We start from the raw sequence: 22,886 nt of genomic DNA, 5'->3' as shown, positions 1-22,886 counted from the left end.
CTTTGTGCCCAACAGTCCACATAATTGTCTGTATCTTCTTATTAAAATAATATGCAACTTCCTATAAACAAGGGTCACTAAATTCCCTAATTCAGAATAGGTACACATGGGCCCTAAAAGCAAGAAATTTAGTTTTTCTGGATTTTCTCTTCACAAAGATAACTTTCTTCATTTGATGCACTATTAACAAGATAATTAAAATAGCTGATTGTTGTTTCATTTACAAAGACTGCAATTCAGGTTACAGCCTCAAAATTACTTTCTTAGTGCCACAATTACTCTGCCTGTTCATAGAAAATATTAGCCTATCTTTATTGAATAACCTAGAAGATCACAATTTAAATGTTTTCCATATATTTAATTTTGAAAAAACAGAACTGCCTAATATTTAGGTGCCTTACATTTAAATAGAGTAAGATATTAAAACTTGATTATTTAAAAAAAATACCAAACTTACAGCTCTTTTAAGTTCTGGTCACAAAGCACATGCCATGAAGTCTGCTGAAATGGTTGAAAACGAATGCACTGGTAACTGGAATCCAAATACATTCCTGATTCTCCAGGAATCTCAAATCCATAGTCATCATCCAGCACTCCTGTCTGATTAGAACTCGAGTCTGGAGACAGTTCTGTAAGAAAGTAAAACAAGACGGTAAAGAATAACAATTCTGTGTGGGGCACATCCACCTAAAGGCATGTACAAATATTCCATAGAGGCAAAAAGAATTTCAAACTAAAATCTTCCCAGCCTAAAATATTAAAATGATTATTTACAGGAAGACAACTTGCTACTGACTATGCCATTTTCATTACTTTTAATTTTTATTTATTAATTATTATTATCACCACTGTTCGTATCAACACCACCATCATCATCATCACTCGTTCTTATTCCTTCTGTTGTTGTTACAACATGCAAACATTTTCACTTTACTGTTTATTTAACATCAGAGTGTTTTCTTACAAATTTTTTGCAATTTCTTAATTTTTTCTGTACTTAACTACTACATATGAGAAAACACTATAATAAGAAACTACATAACAAGGTCTCAAAGTATGTGCAAAGCTGTGACCATCATAAATTTAAATTAGGAGAGAAGAATATGCTTTATACAATTAGAGAGTTGGTAAAGATAGTTAATAAGGCTTATATAATTAAATGATTAAATAAACTACGGTGAAGAATGAGCACTGAAAATATGAACAAACATCCACCAGATGAAATGTACTTTATGTTATGTAATATTTGAGGTTTTCACAGCGGTGAGTATGAAGATTTCTGTCTTCTGTGTAGTCTGGTCGATGGTAACCAATGTTTCAGAGGTCACCCTGATGGCGGAGGCAGTATGACCTCTGAAACATTGGTTAACATTGACCAGACTACACAGCGCAACAACCCAGAAGACAAAAATCTTCATACGTTATGTTAGTTTAAAATATATACATTAAGATGTTCAATGGTTTAAAGTGGCCCCAGCTGGTGCAGGTAATCAGGCAGCAGGCAACCCAGTCTAGCTGTATTAACCCTCTCCATGCTATACATTAGCTATCTAGTTTAAAAGCTTCATATCTTATACATTAAATTTTGTGTTCCAAAAGATGAATGACAGGCTGAGATTATCTGATAAAAGGCCAGCGAGTAGTCACAGTTGAGGTATAACACTCTGGCCTTACAATGTGCCTACCAGTCGGGTTTGATACTAAGACACATCAAATACAGTGACTGAAAAGTTGGCACTCCTGTTTAGCTACTTGGGAGATCAGCTGTTCTGGCTGAGGTTCTTCATGATCTTCTTCAGCCCCTCCAAGGAAATGCTGAGATAGTATCTTAAACTGCTTATGACCGTTTCTTCCACATACTTCCAATTTAATTTTCCATGATCACTCTCCAACAAAAACACTACATAACTTTCAGTACTACTGTTTCTATAAACTTGATCTATCATTCCAATATACTAAAAATTAAGCCATTACATTTCAGGGTAGCCCCTTCTATTCGACCCACAGAATAAGAATTGTCACCTGAACACAGAAGCAGAGCCAGTTCCTGAAATGTAGTTGTTTCATTCTTAGTATGATGAACAATGAACCAAGTCCAGAGAAACAACAGTACTGAATGTAACACGCCATCATTATACTCCTTTGGGTTATATTACTACATAACCTGGGTGACTAATTTAGTAATAAATAGGATTACTACTAGTACACAAGTGGCAAATAATAAGCAACTGACAGCCCTGATATTCAACCTATGAAAAAAAATGAAATCTTTTTGTAAATCAATTGGTAGGGATAAACTCCACTATCCCCAAAGCTAAATTGCCATCACAGTCAATGACAGTTCAGATGACTGCTACAACATAATGATGAAATCACCTGGTTCTTGTTTTACATGCACCATACTGTTCAGGCCCTGTTGCTGACCTCCAGTGGCACCACTTGAATTTCCATTGACTCCTGATCCTGGAGTTCCCCCATCTTGTGACAACTTTCTTTTCTTGGAGCCCCCTTGCAGAGTTGAGTAGATTGTGATGTTGCTAGACTGATGCTCACTTGCAAGGCCTGCATGTGCTGCTGCCAGTGTCAAGGTGGACGTATTTGGCACTAAACCTTTTAAAAGACACAATCATAGGTCTCCTTAGTTGAAAATATTAGATCTGCTTCATTATGTCTGGGAAAAAATGCTTCTTTGTATGAAACATGACTTTATTATAATGTACAATTGCACAATTTTAATGTAATGATTATAACATGATAAAGTCACAAATTGTCAATAAAGTCATAAGAAGTATCTGAAGACAGACAGAAGATCATTCAATGTCAACCAATTTCTATCAAGGAAGACCTTCTTCAGGAAAGTTCTCTCCAAGAACAAACTTTCACTTTCTCCTGTTCTGTCCCTTCCATTTGGGGAGGAGTCTGAAGGGGCCAAATTTTCCTCCTCTTCCTCTCTGGTGGTCCTGAATTACTTGCTCGTATTAGACCCAGGCTTAGCTCTGTATCTCCTACCCCTCCCTCCTTTGGCTCTGATAAGCAGATGTTCCTGACCTGATCCTTTATCTAACCCATAACACATCTAATTCATAACTCTCAACACTTAACAACGCCTTGTCATTACATCTGCAATCAAGAAATAAAATCCTCCCTCAAAATGCAAAAAAGCAAAATGATGATGATGGCATTGGTGGTGGTATTGATGATAATCTTTATTTAATATATTTACAATTGCATGCAATACTTAAAATACAGATTCTAGGAAAGCTTGACACTGTGATCACTCATTCATAAGCTCGGCTTCAGCTAATTGTAAATTATTCCAGTGATTAAATGGCAGCCACACACTTCCATCCTTTTGTACTACTGGTACTGAACCACCTCTTACAAGACAGTTAATTATTTAGTTCACTGTCAGTTCAATAATCCTGTTACCCTTGTGATGATGATGGCGACATGAACGATGGAAACCTCAAATAGAACGCTAAACATGTGATTAGCCATTTAATGCAATTTGCCACTTACCTAAATTTTGTAAATTTGGCCCTGCAGAGGAGGCTGTAACATTTAAACTAATTGGAGTTTGAGCCTGCGTGGGTTGATTTGTACTGTTTGGGGATGGAATGTTCTGAGCGTTGCTGTTCTGCTGCGTGAGAAGTGGTGTCAGAACTGGATGTTGTACTAGTAACGTCTCTCCCACAGGTAAGAGTTGTTGAGGATGACCACCATGGTGATGAGGAGGGGTGGGTGGAGGAGGTTTCACAAGGTTGATGTGATGTGATGGATGGTACATATTGGAATGATGATGTGGCAGAGAATGGTTATGATGAGAATGTGGATGGCCAGCGGGATGCTGCAGTAAAATTTCCTGCTGAAGATTTGTTGTTCCAGATGAATGTTTTTGATCTGAAAAAAAACAATAAATGGAAAACTCCAGATGTAAGACAGGAGACACAGGCATTTGACTAAAGTTTGTAACAGGCATTTGTCAAAACACAAATATTAATGTCATCAGCATAATTATTACAAAAACATCTATAAATTTAAACAAGACTGTAACATTACCAATGATTGCCTGCAATCAAACAGAAGCATTTAAGATCCAAATAAATAAGATGATAATCTTTACTGAATGCTCTATAGCTGTTACTGTATTCTCAAGCATTATGGGCACAGCAGTTCATCTAAGGCATCCTGGTCTTTCCTGCAAATTTATCAATTTCTACTTTATCATCAAAATTCGGCATTCATTTCTTTCCTTTGCTATCAGAGTTTCATGACCAAGCCGCGTCTGTTCTTGATTTTCTTCACTCTAGCATTACAAGATGGCCTGTGTACATCTGAACTTATTCTTTGTAGGAGGCTAACAGAATCTTTTTCAGGCTAATTACCAGAAAACAAAGTTCAACAGAAATAGTAGCAGGCTGCACAAGGTTGATTTTACCAGCAGACAACTGTATCTCAGCATTTGGTAATTTAATGACATGCATGCCTCAATGTTTCTGGTGGCTTTGTGTGACTGCGCCAAACAGACCTCTGGTAATTACCTCTGGGATGTTTCTGTTAAACTTCCTTACATCAGTGTATCCCAAATTGAGTTCCATGGAACCCTGGGGTTCTGTGTAGAGGGACAAAAGATTCTGTGACAAAAGGTCAGTGATAGTAGTTTTGAATGATTTTGGCTATAAAATACTGAGTTAACATTTTATAACAAAAACCTCACTAAAATAGTCTACAGCCAGCTTGTATAACTGGAATTTACAATAAATATATTTTGAGAAAAGACACATGCATAAGGAATTTTATTTGAGTAAAGCATTTTATCCTTCAGATATCTCATTTATTTCAAAAATTGATCAGCAGTTTTCAGTTGTCTACACTTCCAGCACTACACCTAACAGAAAGCACCCTTTTCACTTAAAACATAAAAGAAAAATGTATTTCAAACAACAGAAATGCATTTAAATAATTAAGTTTTATTGCTTTTTACTTCCTCTCAGTTTTCTAGTCTTGAAAGGCATTAATAAGAAGTACATAAAAAATCAAACAATATTTTCATAATTTAATTAATTTACATACATACAAATTGTAAAAATTCTAATCTCCTGTTTCTGACTTTACATCATAAAAATATTTTAAAGGCTTCCATTAATACTGCAGAAATTCAAAAGGATTCTGCATAAAATTAGTTTGGTGAACTCTGCCTTATAAAATCCTTAATTCCTTATATTTCAGCTATAGAGTTTGCATATATATCTCTTACATACATCCACTGAAAGAAGTGAAATTCAGAAAAAGATATAAATGTGACTGTCTTTAATAATATCCTATAACTAATACAACAAAATACTTACGTGGGGAATGGACACCTGGGTCAGGTGGTGAATATGGTGGCTCAGAACCTGAATCTGGAGGACTCTCTGGAAGATTGTGTCTGCAAAAATATTCAGAGTAATTAACATTCTCATGTTTAGTAGTATACACAACAAGATGAGGAATTTAAAGGTACAATGAAGCTCTGGAACTCACATATATTATACGTACTATTAATGATGGACAAAGGGCATCATAATGCATATAAGAATATTTGACAATCAACTGTTTAATATAATAGTCTTTGTTTTGTTTCTAAGAATTTATAAAGGGTTCGGTAATTCACAATACCATGGTCATTTTCTGACTCCATCTATGTCTTTGATTCTTCCACAATGCATCCAAACACACCTAGATGGACTATAAAAGAAACAAAAATATATTAAAATAACTAAAAACAAAACCTATCTGGGACAAAACTATTCAATACAAAACCGATTGGTTTCAACATCTTGGCAAAATGCAGACACATACTTCCCAAATGTGTTAAAAAATTTCAAATCACATAGATTAAGAAGATGGCTGTCTTCTGGGTTGCAGCACCAGTAGTATGGTAGAAACTTACCAGAGTATTTCAGAGGTACTTGTTGCTTCCATCATCACAGAAAAGAAACAGTAAACTTCTACCAGAGTACACAGCGCTACAACCCAAACGACAGTAATCTTGATATTCGCCACTATGAGATCCTGAAGTCTCACAAGGAACTGCATGCCTTATACAGATTACTCAGCAATATTAAGGTATATGAATTCTTCTGCTTCTTCTTTTACAACCCAGTGCAGGTCTTGGCCACCTCCTTTCAGAGGTTTCTTAGTATTTTTAAGTGTGCATTTGTGAGTAGTGAGTGACCAGCTCACTGCCTCTGCACAATTTCTACTCAGTTCTGATTTTGTCTGCTAGAGCCATCTAGTAGAGAATCAGGAGAGACATGGGTGAGAAATGCCCAATGAATTTTGCTTACAAAACATCTTTCATGCTCATAAGATTCCTTCACATGCCATAAATCTCCGACATGGGACCGCTGGCTTTACTTCCCTACCGAAGGAAGATGTGCTATGGATTTTTATCACCCTTAAAAATTCATCGATCTCAGCCAGGTTTGAACCCGCAAACCTTGGGTCTTGTGGTGAGCACGCTAACCACTAGTCCACTGATAGGAATTAAGTTATGATATATATGCAGGCATATTGTATCTATATACATACATATGCACACTAACATACTAAAATACAATACACAAAGAGTATTTAATTTAACAGACATGAAAGCATCAGACACAGCAAATTTAAATGGTGTGACTAAGGGCTAATGATTACATACTCTATAGGTATAAATTGTTGATTCTGAATCGAGAAGGCCAAGAATAGAACTCCGCACCTCCTAAATATGAAGTATGAGAGTTAACCATTACAACACAACCATTTGACTCAGAAACAGTCACCGATACTCACGGGTGTGTGTAGTTTGTGGAGCCATCTGCAGTACCAGGTTTGAAGGGTAGTGACGTACCAATCACACCTCCTGGTATCCGCACTGTCTTGTTAGAGTTGATAACACTTGTGATATGATGAGTGGGGCTCCCTCCCGGCTCCACGACAACATTCACTATGGTTGCAGCAGGTGGAGGTGGAGGTGGTGGTGGTGGTGGTGGTGGTACATTTGGTGTGTTGGTGGCAGAGTGACTGGACTGTGGTGGACGGGGTACCTCATTGTGTGCCAATGTGTCAGCAAAGTACCTGCAACAACAAAAAAAGTTGACAGTCTTAGGATTATGAAGTCAAAATGTATAACTGTGATTTTTTTGTGACAAATAATTAAAGACTTTTGTGGTTTACAAGTTGTTTTGTATGGTTGTGAAACATGGTGTCTTACTATGAACCTTTGAGGGATGAATGTAAATAATTATTCCAAACATATTAAAATAACATTCTTTGGAAATTATTTGTACGGGGTTAGTGGGAAATGGATAACAAGGAACTTAATGAAGCAGCTGTCTTCTGTGTTGTTGCACCATGTAGTATGCTTCAAGTGAACTGATACTTTACAGGTCCTTGCTGCCTCCATAATCAGGACAATCATCGCCTCTGAAACGTTGGTACAGACTAAATGGTGCAAGAAACCACAAGACAGACATCTTCATTATTGCCACTGTGAGAACGTGAAATCTCACTAAGAACTTCATGTGTTACACAGCACACCTAGCGCTCTTAGCGTAAAATGTATGAAGTTATGATGGATATGTGTTTGTGTGTGTGAGTGCAAACATACAAACACACACAAATGGCAATGGTAAAATTTATGCATAAGAAATTACGGCAGCCAGGTCATTTTTGACCGGGGAATGAGAACTTTTCTTTGCTTTTGGTGTATGTGTTGCAAGTTAAACCGCTAGTCAACGCAAGGAGACGAAACGTTCGCGTAACAAAGTCAAGGAAAATATGTGCAACAGTGGGCAGTCGTTATACAGAAAACTTTCCCACACAAAATCGATAACTAATTTAAAGGGAAATGCTTTATGGGGAGGAGGGAAATAAGTAGAGTGAAAGAAAACGTAAGGTCGGATAGAAAGTAGATTGAACTCGGAAATTAACTAAGCAACGCTTGCTAGCGTGTCCAGTGTAGATTCCGTCCATTCTGTAATTTCAAAACCTCGGAACCCGTCCTCTCACCCCTTTGTATGTCGTCCGCCATCTTATTGTGCCGTCTCTCACGCCAGCTTTAATTCCTAACCTTAATTTTCAAAAGTGACCAGTTTCTACCGTGCCACATCATCCAGTATCAGACCCTACGGTAATCGGCCGACAAGTTTTCTAGAAATTTCCTTCATTATGTCCGATTTCCACTGCGAACATTTCGAGGAAAACTAAATTAATCTTTAATAAGATGCGGGAAGGGGGGGGGGGTCATTCGCGTAGAAAGTGTTGGCCTACCTTCAGGGGTACCTGTCTATCTTTACTAATTAAGTAAATAGCTAACAACTACAAACTTCCAAACGATAGATCAATAAAAACTTTAATTGAAGATCAACCAGAAAGTAAATTCGACAGAGAGATAAAACATATTTAGTTGGAGAGCAATTTTCTTCAAGTTTACAAATTTGCATTCATCACTGAACTTGAAGAGCAGTTATAGCAGATGTAAAATTAACTGCTGTGAAACCAAGATTTCACATTGCAGTTAGTCTGAATATGTTTTTCTTGTGTTTGGTTCAATATCCACATCAAATATAGGGCTATTTACAAAATGACTATGTGTGTGTTTTATACGTGGTGGGTGGGTGGGTGGTAAGTGTGTTCGTTTATTCACAGCTGATGTGACGCAGAGCGTGATCTTCCACCAAGCGTATGAATCAACTTACGAGGTGCGACCGGAAAGTTTCAAGACTGTGTCAATAGAGGGCGAACCGGATGTAGTACGAGCTTCTGCAGCTAGGGGGTGCGGCCTACATTCATAGTGAATTAGTGTGCCAGCCGGCATCATCGAATTAGCATTTGTTTCTTAGTTACGGGCGTTTTGGTAGTGCATTACACCGACCCTCCTGCGATTTCGGAATGGCGGATTTTCATGAACAAAGAGTGTGCATCAAATTTTGCCAAAGTCTCGCCGTAAACGGCTACGGAAACCTATGAAATGCTAAAGCAAGCATTTGGGGAGTCCGCAATGGGTCGTGCACAAACTTTTGTGTGGCATTCACGTTTTAAAAATGGCCGAACCTCTGTCGATGATGACGAGCGTTCTGGACGACCATCTTCGAGCACAACGCCCGAAAATGTTACGAAGATTCGGCAGGCCATTCACGAAGATCGACGTCGTACCATCAACGACTTGTGCGACATTGTTGGGATAGGCTACGGGACCTGACAGCTGATTCTAAAGGAAGAACTCCACATGCGACGCATCGCAGCTAAGTTTGTGCCAAGGCTCCTGTCTGAGGACCAGAAGCAGAATCGACTTCTCGTTTGTCAAGAGCTCAAAGATCTTGCCGGATCGCCGGATTTAGCTCCGTGTGACTTCTTCCTCTTCCCAAAGATGAAAATTCAGCTAAAGGGAAGGAGATTTGAGACGATAGAAGAGATTCAGGCAGAATCGCATATGGTGCTTGACAGGCTGACAAAGAAAGATTTCCAGGGATGCTTCCAGGCTTGGCAGCGGCTCTGGGATCGTTGTGTTCACTCCCAGGGGAACTACGTCGAGGGTGATGGATGAATTTAATACCTGAGATAAGTGTACGGGTTTTTATAGGCGCAGTCTTGAAACTTTCCGATCGCACCTCGTAAGAACGGACACCCTATTTTAATCAAATTTAATAGTGGAAAATTTTACAAAAACTATGGAGCCATTACAATTTTTCGTTCAGACTGGCCACTTTACACGAGAGCAAAATAACTTTTAAGCTCATCTCAAACAGGTGCGAAAAGATTTGCATAACTGATTCTTAGCTCACATAGCTAAACACGAAAAATACGTCGTATAAATAAATAATAGTTCATTTTAAGAAACCCTTAAATTCAGCATTAATCAAATAAAATTTCGATCAAATATGACGTTTTGCGCAGTTCTGGATACACCTGTTTACTCCCAACATGTGTCTGGCCGTAGACACAGTTACTTGAAGTATCCACAGCTGTTACGTTGCTTGACAACAGTTTAATGCATCAACCGATCCCTATAGGGCACCAAGCAGCAAATACTACGAAACTGTGCTATGTCACATTCTTTCATTTTAGAACCAATTTTACGCCGACCGGTCACCGGAATGGGCTATGTGGAGCGATTACCGAAGGCAATTTTTTATCGTAATTAACTTTTCCAATGGGAAAGGCTTATGGACTCACGCCCTTGCCAATAAATCTAGGCCTATAAATACGTACGTATTGCTTGCGTCATTGTCGTCATTGATGAAGTCCTCCAACTGACTGAAGTCCAAAGCCTCGTTGTCAATGCCTCCCACGAAGTCTCCCCGGCCTGCAACAAAACGGAAGACTTACACTACAGGTAAGTTTCAAAGTTTCAGTCTATCGATGCGTCTGACGCGGAACCTACTCAGACTAGTTCTATCTGAATGACCCAACTGAGTAGGTACCTCTCGCCTGAAGACGGAAACAGAGCCAGTTTTCGAAACGTCATGGTTTCTTCTTTTAAACAAGGACGACGGAAAAAGTCCAGATAGTGAATAATTTTTAATGCAAAACACGTTTCAGCCCTACTTTTCGACAATAGAATACTCGTCTAAGGTTTGAAGTAACATGACTACAACGTTTCGAAGCTGGATTCTGCTTCCGTCTTCAGTTAAAAAAAGTAGGAGTAGGGAAGAAAGACTATTTGTTGGGCCCCTGGTTGAGCAAATCTCAGTAGAATCCATTCGGAAGTAAAATTCAACTACCGAAACGTTTTTGTTTCATTATTTTCTAATTCATACTATGAACGAACTTCACACATTATAACGCACAATCATCGGAAACCTTCAGACTTCGACTGTGGTGTATAATCTAACTTAGTCACAATTACTGGTATATATACACCGGTCACACACCACGTTACGTAATTGTTAACATATAAAACAAAGCACGTGTTTTATTATAATCATTATCAAAAACTGTCAGGCGCTATATTACGATGTGTGCAATGCTCAATCTGTTTATGAGGAGAAATAGTACCATAACCGGGTGCTTAAATATACATTTCCTAGCGTCTGTGGAAACTGTAGTCACGGAATTTGTCTGTTAACGCTGACACTTCTTTAAATTGGAACAGGATTTATATACTGGGATACTGGGAACGACCCGTTCTTCAAGTGCCTCAGCACCGCGGGTCCCAACTTTTCGTTGGCTTGATCTATAGACATTCGGTAAGACTCCTTGGACGAGGGATCGGCCCGTCGCAAGGCCTCTACCTGTACACAGGACAGCACAACACAGAAAAACGCGGACAAACATCCATGGCTTCAGTGTGATTCGAACCCACGGTCCCAGCTACCAAGCGGCAGAAGGCCCACGCCTCAGACCGCGCGGCCACTGCGGACCCCTATATTTATATTCGTATAATAATCGACGTTTCAGACAGCAATGTCAAAGAAGCCGTTAGGAGTCAAGAGGCAAAACTGTTAACAGTTAATCTGCCTGTCCGCGAGCAGTAATGACGCGTAGCATAAGAGACAGATTTATGGCGGACCTTTGTTTTTCCAGATGACAGAACTCGGGTTAGGGGCAGGTGCGTGTGGCATATAGAGAAAAATAAGGATAAACCTCGGTCACGATGCTTATCTAGGTATAGTGTTTAGTCGGGCCACTGCACGAATAAACGTCACATTTGCATAAACTATGGTGGTGTTCAGGTTTGGCGTGCGCTGCACCGTGGGAAGACAAGGGGGACAGACGTTAGAACAACACTGGGCCATGTAACCTGTAGGGGTTTTGTTCGTAGTAGTATCTTGACGAAAGAAAGTCTACAAAACACATATTCAAACATGATTACAGCCAAATTGAGGTATAAGAAGGTGATATTTAAGCTTTTCACGGCGACGATCATGACCATGGCTGTCTTCTGGATGCCGGTGCCATATATTCTGGCACAAATTGGCCGACGTTTCATAGATGCTTGCTGTCTTTGGTGAAATAAATTACAATTTATTTGCCTTATTGCACATGGTATAAACAATGAGAGATTCATAAAACAAATGAAGAAATGGATAATAAAGATCACAACAATACCATGGCTAGTTGCTGAGAATACAACTTCTCGAACTCTGCTGTCGAGCGGAGACATCTAAACGACGGACTGCAGACGAAGCTTCTGAAACGCTTCACAACTGCGAAGTTGAACTGTGTAGGCACTATCTAGCAATATTTCGCAAATCGCGATTTGTATGCGCAGTTTTCCATTTGTATCCAGTTTTGCCAACCTCATTATTTGATTTTATGTATCTGCGGATTTCAATTTGTGTACTCAAGGAAAGATCTGCGGCTTGCAAACTAGGCGATCCAAATTCACTGGGGGTAAATCAGTAAGAATATCGAGGCCACGTTTCTAGCATTCAAAGTGGCACTGCGTGGTTTTTTAACTCCCGTTACACTGCTGCTTTTGTTTTCTATTTTAAAAATCTTACAAATTCTTGTTTACGTTTTGTCAAGTCTTTACAGTGGCTGCGGGTTCCCCAACTACCAGTTTCCCACATCACCCTGATGATGGAGACAGTAAAGGCCTCTTTAACGTCGGGCAGTATCTACCAGAAAACACGGTACAACCCAGAAGACAACGATCTTCAGGCCATATTAGCTTTCTGATTCGTGGTTTTCCTCACTTGCCCCAGTTAAATATCAACTAGTACCTTAAGATACACCTAGATTCGATTCATCATGTATAATCACCTCATTACACGGTTGATAATTTCATCACCTAAAATGGTATCGTATAATAACCAATACACCAACAACAAACAGTACATTTTTAAACTTTAATAGTAGTACATCTGAAATTTCGCTTCAGGGTTGCCGAGATTTCACTACTTTTAGACAAAAACGCCAAACATTCAGGAAAAGACGTTCTTCTATGTTTCATCAAGAGAGGAAAACCATGTAAAATTTTCTCCTTTTCATTGACGTAATGAAGTAACAGATACGAGAAAATTGTGATGCAATCAGGGGACCCGGTTTAACAGTGACTTGTAGAGCTCCCATTACATTGGTTAAGGAACTGAGAGCTGCAGACGTACGTTATTGTGATTCGCTTTACAATTGGTTTCTATTTCAAATAACACACTGACTATCGAAAACAGTTTCCTTAAGCACAGGCCTGCACCACAATATGACCCCTGACTTCAGTTGATGGCTGAGTGCCTCGTAGTTACTACTCAATTACAACCTGCAAGTAAATATTTTTCGCGTACACACTTATACAGTGTTCAAAATGTAAAGAGTGTTTATTTGTTATTACAATGTTCTGATTGTTTAACGGTGAACAAACACGCTGTTTATTATTCTCAAATGGAAAACGTGTTGTCAATTTTAATAATTATTTTCCTAAAGTTGAGGAAGCCAACAAACAGGGTGTTAAATATTTTAAAGCACAAAATGGAAGTAGTGAGGCCGCTGAAATACAGTCATGTCCTTAAAAGCATGCGCCACATACACAATCTTGCAATGAACTCCACTACTCGGGACTTCAGAGAGAGTCGCTTAAAGTTGTCACGGTTCTGGCGTAGGTCACATTCATCCATCGTTTCAGAACCGGAAAATTAATTACTGATTTATTTGTTCACAATTAACTTAGTTGTACTGTTCAATGCGACTGCCAACACGTTAGGTCAAAATCAGCCTAATCTAAACGTCGTTAGCGGAATTTCTTTCATACCAGACTTAATGGTATACTGCCATGACCCGGTCGCCAGAATCTGAGACATGAAAATGAACTTGGAATTAAGGTCTAAGACACTTTAAAGTTTAAGATTTAAACATTCGGTTCCCACCTCCAGGAAAACACACCACAACTCAACTGACAAGATTGGTTGATTAGATAAGTTTAGGAAAATAATCACTGTTTGTACACAAAACGTAAAGAAAGAAATATACCGACCGTGGCGTATGAAACGCCGACTTCCAGAAAAGCATGGAAGGTGGAGCACATAAATACCATAGCGCTATCAAGGGTTAAAACGACCTCTCTCGCTTGCGCCCAAAATTAATTGCGTATTGACTTGCTCTTAGTTACTTAACGGCATTCTTTTCACTGTATATGATATAAGGCATTGATTGAGACGGAAGGAAGATCATGGACAGCGAACCGGCAGGGATTTAAAAGGAGGCAGTCATTGCAAACTACAGGATACTATCTCGGAATTCTCCGAGAGAGAGACTGAGATAAACCACAAGCCTCCCCCCCCCCTTCATCGTCAACCACTGGACCGCCGAAGTGTTCGGAATGAGGTAGTCTGGACGCTTAAATAATAAATGGTACAGCTCTATTCTCTTGAAAAGATTAAAAGTCCATCACGTGGTCAAGAAATTCCCCGCTAAATGAAACCCAAAGGTTCAATATCATTTTCGCAAAACATAGTCACTGGTAGTGAAATTTCTTTAACAACGGAAGTGATGATTGTAGGTGTCGCCTTAGACCGTTCCATTTCGTGCATACGTCATGCCCTGTTCCTACAGGTTCCATTTTAATGTTATTTTCTTCTCTGCCCCTCGACCTCTCATGTAATCTCTTCACTTGAATTTTCGACAAAATGTTTGTATGCTTTCTTCATACTCTCAACTTGTCTTACATGCCTCGCCCAACTTCCCTCACTTAATCACTTTTATCGACGTTTCATATATACTTCCCGCCATGGAAGCAGCAAGCGCCTCTGAAACGTCTGCAAACTTCTACTAGACTACACAGCAGAACAACGCAGAAAAGAGACGTCTTCATACTAGCCGCCGTGAGAACTTGAAATCTCAAAAAATTGTACATCAGAGTTACTTCTGAAACAGTCATGTCTCATTCTGTACACTGCAATTTCGTGTCACTATGACATTGACTGAGAAATTAGCACTATTACTGGCATCAGTCGTTATTTACCACAGTAACGCATAAAAAAGTGTTCTAATAGATATGCTCAAGACGAACTCCAGCGTGTTTAGCTGTTTGTACTTGAGAAAATGTAAACAAATGACGTATCACACGACTTCAAGGCTTCAAGAGATGTCCAGTTGTCGCTGTGCTGATCAACTAGGCCTTTCGAGAACCTCGTCCAGATTTCTATCCCTTAAAAGGGCAGTGGCTACTACGTATATTACCTGCCTTAATGTTTAGCAACTCGGAATTTGTCAGCATAAACGTAGCTATTATGAAGAAATCAGTGATCTTCATAACACAGATGCGGTGTGTTTTCTCAGAGGTAGGAACGGAATTTATAATTTTATTCAGAGGTGCATAATCGCAAGTAGAGCATTTCGAACACGTGTGTAAGCGCAGGGCGTGCACCCTTTTACTTTCCTAGTCTTCCGTCATTAATATGAATTCTGGCCCTTTACAGATCACAAAGCATAGCCTACTTCAACGGCGTAGAAGGTAATTTATTAATAGAGTCTTCTCGGGCTATCAGCCGTGTTAGATGGTGATCAATTGCCGACGTTTCGAGGACCATCTCTGTCCTCATTTTCAAGTCTGTTGACTGTGTGGCTCGTAAAATAAGCAACGACCAGTTCCTTCAATATACTTTCCAATTTACTGTTCATCAATCGTCCTATCATCCGACGCAAAACAGTTCAAGTCGTTAAGATAATCATAAATTAATTAAATAAATAAACAAAATTAAATCCTAAATTAATGTTATACAGGTCCATGTGTAAACTATTTATTCAATAATATTAATTTTTTATTATACTTTCAATAGGATTTGCTTACATTATTATAGCACAGCGATATTTAAATACCTTACTACATGTTTTGACACGAAGAAAATATGTCAGTAAGTTCCGTTACATTCCAGATACGAATGCACTGTTTCAAACTGTTCACACTGCAGACACAGATGTAGAACCTAATGACGCAAAACTAGCCTCACTACCTGGATAAAGTAATTATTCTTTACTGTGTCACCAAATATTTACCACATCGAAAAATGCATCAAATAAAACGAACAGACTCTAATAAATTTCACACTCTGCGGACTGAACAACTTATTTGCATGACCAAATCAAGTAGGTACGATGGGCAGGACATGTAGCGCGCATGGGGAAGAAAAATTCGTATAACATTCTGGTTGGAAAGCCTGACCGTGAACAGGCCACTCGGAAGACCTAGGCGTAGGTGTCAATGGATCTTAGGAAGACAAGATTTAATTCATCTGGGTCAGGATAAGGGCCAGTGGCGGGATCTTGTGAACACCAATGGTCTTCGGGCTCCATATAAGACGCGGAATTTCTTGACTAGCTTCAAAAAGAGGACTGATTCATGGAGTTGGAAGTGGACAGCTATACTGAACGATAAATAGTTAAGTTCGATTTAAACTACTTGTAAAGATACGAATTCAAATAAAATATGTGGTAGAATGCATGAAGAGAGAACAGAACTTTGATTTTAATTCTGCGCAGAAAGCAATGCGCTGACATCCTGATCACAGAAATGTACGCCACTTGTAACAGATACATCTCTTATCGGCGCGCCTATTGGCATGTGCTCACAGTAATTCTGTGCCAGTGGTCCGCATACCCCTCAGCAACACACTCTGCTTGCTGAGGGATTTTCTTCTTCTTCTTCATTCTTACGGAAATGTCACGTCTCGCTTCGACGCCAATTTCCAAACAGTTTAATTTCAGTACCAAGTCGGCACCTACCCAGTTTACGGTGTGTTTATGCTTTCTATTATAGCATCTAATGGCCCAGGATAATGTAGCACGGTCGCGTTAAACGTGGTGAGCTGGTGCATCAATACACTGAAAGAAATTGGCAATTCGAGGCTATATCTGAACGCACTCAGGCATCACATGATATTTTATTACTTCATTGTAAAGGACTCGGCCAACATCAAACCAACGTCACTCCTGGAATATTTTTAATCATGCAATGTTTGAAAGGAAACGGTAAACAACTGAAAACATAAATTATTCAAGGTCATCTCTCGGTCCAAATCCCGATTCACATTGTACGTGCCATTTGCTCCAAGTACATAACAGACACACAATGTCCAGCTCTGGTCCTGTTGAATGGATTTAGAAGAAAAAATGGTAATTCGGTTGGGGGGGGGCAACTTTCTGTCATATTTTTCGGGAGACGGATTCCTATTATATTTCTAATTATACAACTTATGTAAGCAACAGACCAATTCACGATCATCTATTATAATTCAATTTCCCTTTACAATTATGCCTCAGTGGTAGTGACCTATGTGAGCTACAATCACACTAAACGTGAAAACCAAGCAATTTATTATGTTTAGTCTCGTATATTAACTTAATCTTTTGAGAGGAAAATGACGTAAAACGCCCTGAAGTTAATTTTATCGAACAAAATATTCGGTTATGAAAAGTTTCCATACTTTCTTCATTCGTTATCTCAGTTCCTTTGTTTCATTTTATGTAATTATCCTTTCACTTTCACCTTTGCACCTGTACATACATAGCGCTTGGTCGTGATCAGTAAAGGTAGGTTTCACTTTATCACTTTTTGGGCTAACAGTTCACGTCGTCAATGTATGATATTTTATAAATAAATGTGATTTAAAATTAGTAGGTTAAAATACACTTCAACGGACATCACTGGCTATTCATAGCAGATACTGATCAGTACTAGCACAGAAAGTGCAAGCAATTGCCAGGTCTCAAATAGTACAAGAAATGTTGCACGTAACTTGTACGTAGAGACATAATGACGGAGTTACCACTTGAACATTTAAGGAAGAACATAACTAAATATTTCGAAAGAAAGAAAGTTTGACGTATCAACGTTCACAAAACACCAGTGTTTGGTGCAAAACAATAAGAAAGCCAATTAACGTTTAGGAAAGATACCCTACACGTTATGCAGTTACCGGAATCGTATAATGAACAAGCCCTCTCAAGGTGTCATAATGGCAGTCAGCGGGAAATAATGCGTGTGGATAACAATTATTCCACATGCGTCAGTGAAAGCATAGGATAACAAGTTAGTAAAAGTAACGTGTTCTATGGAGCATGCAAGTAGAAGCTGTATCACCAGGGACACGCGAAAGACAATGCACACGAATCTGGTAATTTAGCGTTTAAACGGGCAATGAATAAGCAGATAAACAGAAATAATCTGCTATTCCATCAACTTTAAACAACTGCACAAAATCATAGGGAGAGAGAGAGAGGCGGTGGTAGATGGGAAGGATCGCGATGAATGGTTAGTTGGTCGGGGCGACTGACACACGAAAGAAAAGAGTGGAGGACCGAAAAATAAATAAAAGGTGCGTATTAACACTTTGGTTGTAAGAGGTAACTCGCAAGACCAAGGTATATATGAAAAACAACACTAATCAGGATAGGGCCCAACGATCGCTCTAATGAAAAATGTGGGTTTACCGATTTCATAGATTCTGTACAATTAGGCAATTTCGTCACTGGTTAATTTCCCAAGGAGGCGTCTGTACTATGGAATTAGAAGGCCTCAGTTAAATTCTTTCTTAAGATTCAATGTTTATAAACACGATAGTCCAGTCATATGCAACATACGGCTCGTGGAGGTTTTGGCCCACGAACTCCAACATCTAATTGCTTTCTTTTACAAAAATTTTCAAAAGTGAACTATTTGAAATCAAAGCTGTGGAGCAGAGTACGAAAACACATTACAAAATGCATCAAGGCTTGCTTACTACGAAATCAAAGTGGGCATCTGTGATTTGACAAACGACAAAGCAGTGTCATATATTGCAATGATGGTAATTAGTTTAAAACGGTCCTAAAAAATGAGTTCAAGCAATGACACAACCTAATACTTAGACCAATTTGGACTACTGAGCACGTAAGTCATGGGTAATTGAAGCAAAGACAGCAGCTAACACGAAACGTCGGCGTTTCATTCCGAATAAACATGGCTAATACATTTACTAATATGGGCACCCCTAGAACATGACATGCATATATGTGGTTCTGAGTGCCGGTCTACACGCTCTGTTAAACTGCAGATATGTTTATAAACTCAAAACGCAGGCCATTTCAGAATGTATTCTTACAACTACACATTGCTTTTGTTTATGACCTCCAGCGTGAAAGCAATCTTGGTTCCATCGACAAAGAACACGCAGTTCATCAATGTATCAGACAGACTCAACGCTTCCCAGCTCATGAATGTCCAATGTTGTCAGCGTGAACCAAGAGGAAAGTACACAGAAATACAAACTGGTGACGTTTAAACTACAAAAGTGACGTGACATCGAATGCGATGGAAGATAACAAATAGTTACTCGTTAAAGATTTCAAAAGGAATTGTCGTGGCGTATTGAAAGGCAGGCGACATCTGCCTCTACAAGCTGAGAAAAATCACGAACAATCTCAGTCAGAACAAACAGCAATACGAATCAAACATTATCGCTGTGGCAGCCAGCTGGACAGCGAAACTACACGCGTTGAATACCTGGGAAGAATCTGAATGGAATCGGTCATGGAAACGTTTAATTACATCCACTGTATAGTCCAGGTATTCACATGAACAGACTAATAAAGACCACGAAAACATGGGTCATGACGGCTAGCAACCCGTCCGCCAGTCGAAACGGCTACCCGCGTACAACAAAGCCGGAGTCGTAGAGTTTCAGCCATTACCCTGCGACGCGAGGTACCAGCTACGCTTCAACAGGACTGAGCCAGTGCAACGGAACGAACGACAATAGGTTGGACAGTTCCGACAGCCGTTTTGGGCACAGCACCATGGCGAAGAGAATCCCAACGCACAGGTTACTCTTTAAACACAGCGGTGACGACCGGAGTTTGATTCCAGGCAAGGCGGATTTTGTCTCTTCGTCACAACGTCCAGACCGGCTCTGGGACCCACCCAGCCTCCTATACGGGGTTCTCTCCTCGGGTGTAAAGAAACCAAGGCGTGGAGCTAACTATTCATCCCACTTAATTCCGAGGTTAAGAATGGGTGTCTACAGCTCAGCTGAGAACGAGGGATAACTTTACTTTTGGCTTCAAAACACTTAATGTAAGACATGCTAAGCGTCTCAAGAGAGAAAGACTGACAAAGATAAATATAAGAAACAAAGAAACAAAAATAAAGCTCATGCAGTTTCAATAATTATGCACACGTTATATGAAATAAACCTATAATGTCCGCGCACGTCCGTGTCCTCATGTGTAATTTTCAGAGCTAGGGCACTATAGTTTTCAACTAGGCTAAAGGCGAAAAGCAAGGACATAAGCTCAATTTTTTTTTGGCGAACTTCATTTTGGTTGTATGATTTGAGGTTTTCACAGCGGTGAGCATGAAGATTTCTGTCTTCTGGGTGGTTGCGCTGTGTAGTCTGGTCGATGTTAACCAACGTTTCAGAGTGACGGAACAACAACCCAGAAGACAGAAATCTTCATTTCGGTTCCTTGCGACCCCTGCCCTTTAACGGAGCGGAATAAAACTTCTCAACGTTTCATTAAAAAACACAAAAATAAAACAAAAAATTCGTTACGTATACAAATTTTATGACTGACAGATTACTGAAAGAGAATGCTGGAAAACAGTTTATTTTTCGCGAACTTAACTTCGCAATAATAGATCTGTAACGCTATAAATAAAGATGAAAGTTACGAACAAATGGCAAAGAACGCACTGTCACTCTTGTTTTGCACTTGAATTTACACATACAAAAATAATTGCTCACGTAAAAACGGTTGCTTTCAAACCTCAAATTTAGTTTAACATTTTCTTAGTTCAATGAACCAGCATTCAACTGTTTCTTCGCACCATTAAACAAAAGATACATTTAATTTCTCTAATGATTTTCAGAACGAAACTCTATCCATCTTATTTTCTTTATGCTATTTAGAACAAACTTCACGCCTGAAAGAACGATGTATAATGTGAAGACACTCTCTTTTCACTAGAATCCGTACTGAAGAAACCTCGGAAAGAAAACAGAACCACAAAAAATCTATCAAGAGAATAGAACACAGACTAAAAGAAAACGTCTTAATTATACCGTGCTACGCTGTTTTACTCAGGTGATATCTCTTAGATAATGAAGTGAAACAGAAAAACAGCACACCCTCATGCTACAAATTAATTTTTAAAGTATGCTTGTATGTGTTATGTACACATAAACCCATGTATGAATTTATTTTATGTGGCTGTCTTGTATATTGTCTCACTAATTTCATTACAGCTGACTCCGGATTATCCGAGTTGGTTGGGAAATATATTTCCCCGGATAATCCGCAAAAATAAAAGAAAACAAGCAAATGTAGCAAATACGGAAGTTTATTTAGAGACATAGATACACTACTTAAATTTGTAAGACTTTCTAATAACAGAAATAATTGTATGTAAAATTTAATACAGCACATTTGGTTACAGTATTGAGAAATTATTGTAACAATGTTAATAAATAAACGTATACCTAATTCAAAGGGAGAGTAATAAAGTTCTGTTGTCATAAACTTCAGGTTTTATCAGCAACTAATTTATGTTAGTACGTTCAATATGTCCTCGAATTTCCTCCCTTCTTCTGAAATGTTCTCTTACAACAGATTTTATAAATTAATGTTTAATTTCCGTTTAAGTCAGACATACGCCGATTAATCCGCCTCTGGATAATCGGGAGTCTACTGTATGAGCATGTTTTTTTAACAATAAAGAGTACAGCAGGCGTCTATTTATTTCTACAAATATTCCCAACAAAATTTAGTATTTATTTCTTACTTCCTCGTGCGAACCACACACGCCACCCATCGCATCTTCTTTACTATATTAAAACAGCAATTTAACACTAATTACACATTGAAAATCGGGAAAAGTTTTCACTGCTCTGAAACTATTTAACTGGGTGGAGAAAGATGTCCCAACTCAGTCTTTTTGTTGTAGATCTGACACGCTGCACAACAATCTGAGTGAAGAAATGCAAGATTTTTTATAGCAGCAAGTAAGAGCTGTTACGGAAAAAAAGATGCAACATCATGACAGTCCGGAAGTAGCTATATGGAATGTCTAGGATAACAGAACGAGTCTGAAATTGTTCTACCACGTTGACTATGAATTGAGGGCAACAGACATGTATATTGAATGGAAATCGAATTGAGGTAGAAAGTAACCAGCTGACTGGTGTTACACTTGAATGTATTTCTCATTACAGTTCATGTTTTTAATTTCTTTATCGATTTTTAATTGCATCAGAGGCAGCTTATTGCAATAATGGCACGCCTATACAAATTTATGACCGTATTCAGGATTAGTCCTGTGCAAGACAACTGCTGAAAGTTAATAAAGTCTTCTCGGGCTATCAGCCGTGTTAGATGGTGCTTAATCGCCGACGTTTCCAGGACCATCTCTGTCCTCACTTTCAAGGCTGTAGCTACGAGCCACACAGTCAACAGCCTTGAAAGTGAGGACAGAGATGGTCCTCGAAACGTCGGCGATTAATCACCATCTAACACGGCTGATAGCCCGAGAAGACTTTATTAATGAAAGATGCCGTGAAAGCTTCACTCATATAATTGCTGAAAGGTTCGACTGAACAGCAATGCAACGTCTTTGTTATCAGACACACAACCAGATTAACGTCCTAAATTGTTGAGCATAGATACAATCTTATACTGCAGCATTTTGGGTATTTTAAATATTATATTACTTATTATAATCATGTATACAAACTGGATGCTGGTACTAACTGAATCGGGCTGCTTGGCCACATGTTTCGGCATCAGTGTGTCATCATTTGGTCAAACAATTATCATGAGATTAATTTGTTGCGCCAAACTTTAATACGGCTAAAACATTTAACATAAAACTATTTACTTCAATATTTTCGTAAAACGGTATGAGCATGTTGTCAGTGACGCATCTGCTTTTACAGATTTCAAATGTTAAC

General features: G+C 38.9%; 1 protein-coding gene across 5 annotated transcripts in view; it reads right to left on the bottom strand.

The window, feature by feature from the left end:
* The window catches only part of LOC110832994 (uncharacterized), a 116,510-nt gene that overhangs the window by 30,791 nt on the left and 62,833 nt on the right, over positions 1 to 22,886 (bottom strand). For 4 of the 5 annotated variants that reach the window (XM_087351230.1, XM_087351228.1, XM_087351226.1 and 1 more), the window contains exons 2-7: positions 10,240 to 10,333; positions 6,820 to 7,104; positions 5,349 to 5,428; positions 3,520 to 3,900; positions 2,377 to 2,610; positions 458 to 629 (exon numbers count right to left, since the gene is read on the bottom strand). In XM_087351230.1, the coding sequence (XP_087207356.1) occupies positions 458 to 629; positions 2,377 to 2,610; positions 3,520 to 3,900; positions 5,349 to 5,428; positions 6,820 to 7,104; positions 10,240 to 10,333 (1,246 nt within the window). The remainder of the gene's footprint in view (positions 1 to 457; positions 630 to 2,376; positions 2,611 to 3,519; positions 3,901 to 5,348; positions 5,429 to 6,819; positions 7,105 to 10,239; positions 10,334 to 22,886) is intronic. The other variant, XM_087351229.1, reaches the window with a different exon arrangement.

The sequence above is a fragment of the Zootermopsis nevadensis genome, unplaced genomic scaffold (genome assembly GCF_977971745.1).
Source record: "Zootermopsis nevadensis isolate Lab colony 2312 unplaced genomic scaffold, Znev_1.0 Znev_ptg000018l, whole genome shotgun sequence".
NCBI classification, from domain to species: domain Eukaryota; kingdom Metazoa; phylum Arthropoda; class Insecta; order Blattodea; family Termopsidae; genus Zootermopsis; species Zootermopsis nevadensis.
The sequence above is the reverse complement of the archived record's forward strand: the minus strand, read 5'-3'. Positions and strand labels throughout refer to the sequence as shown.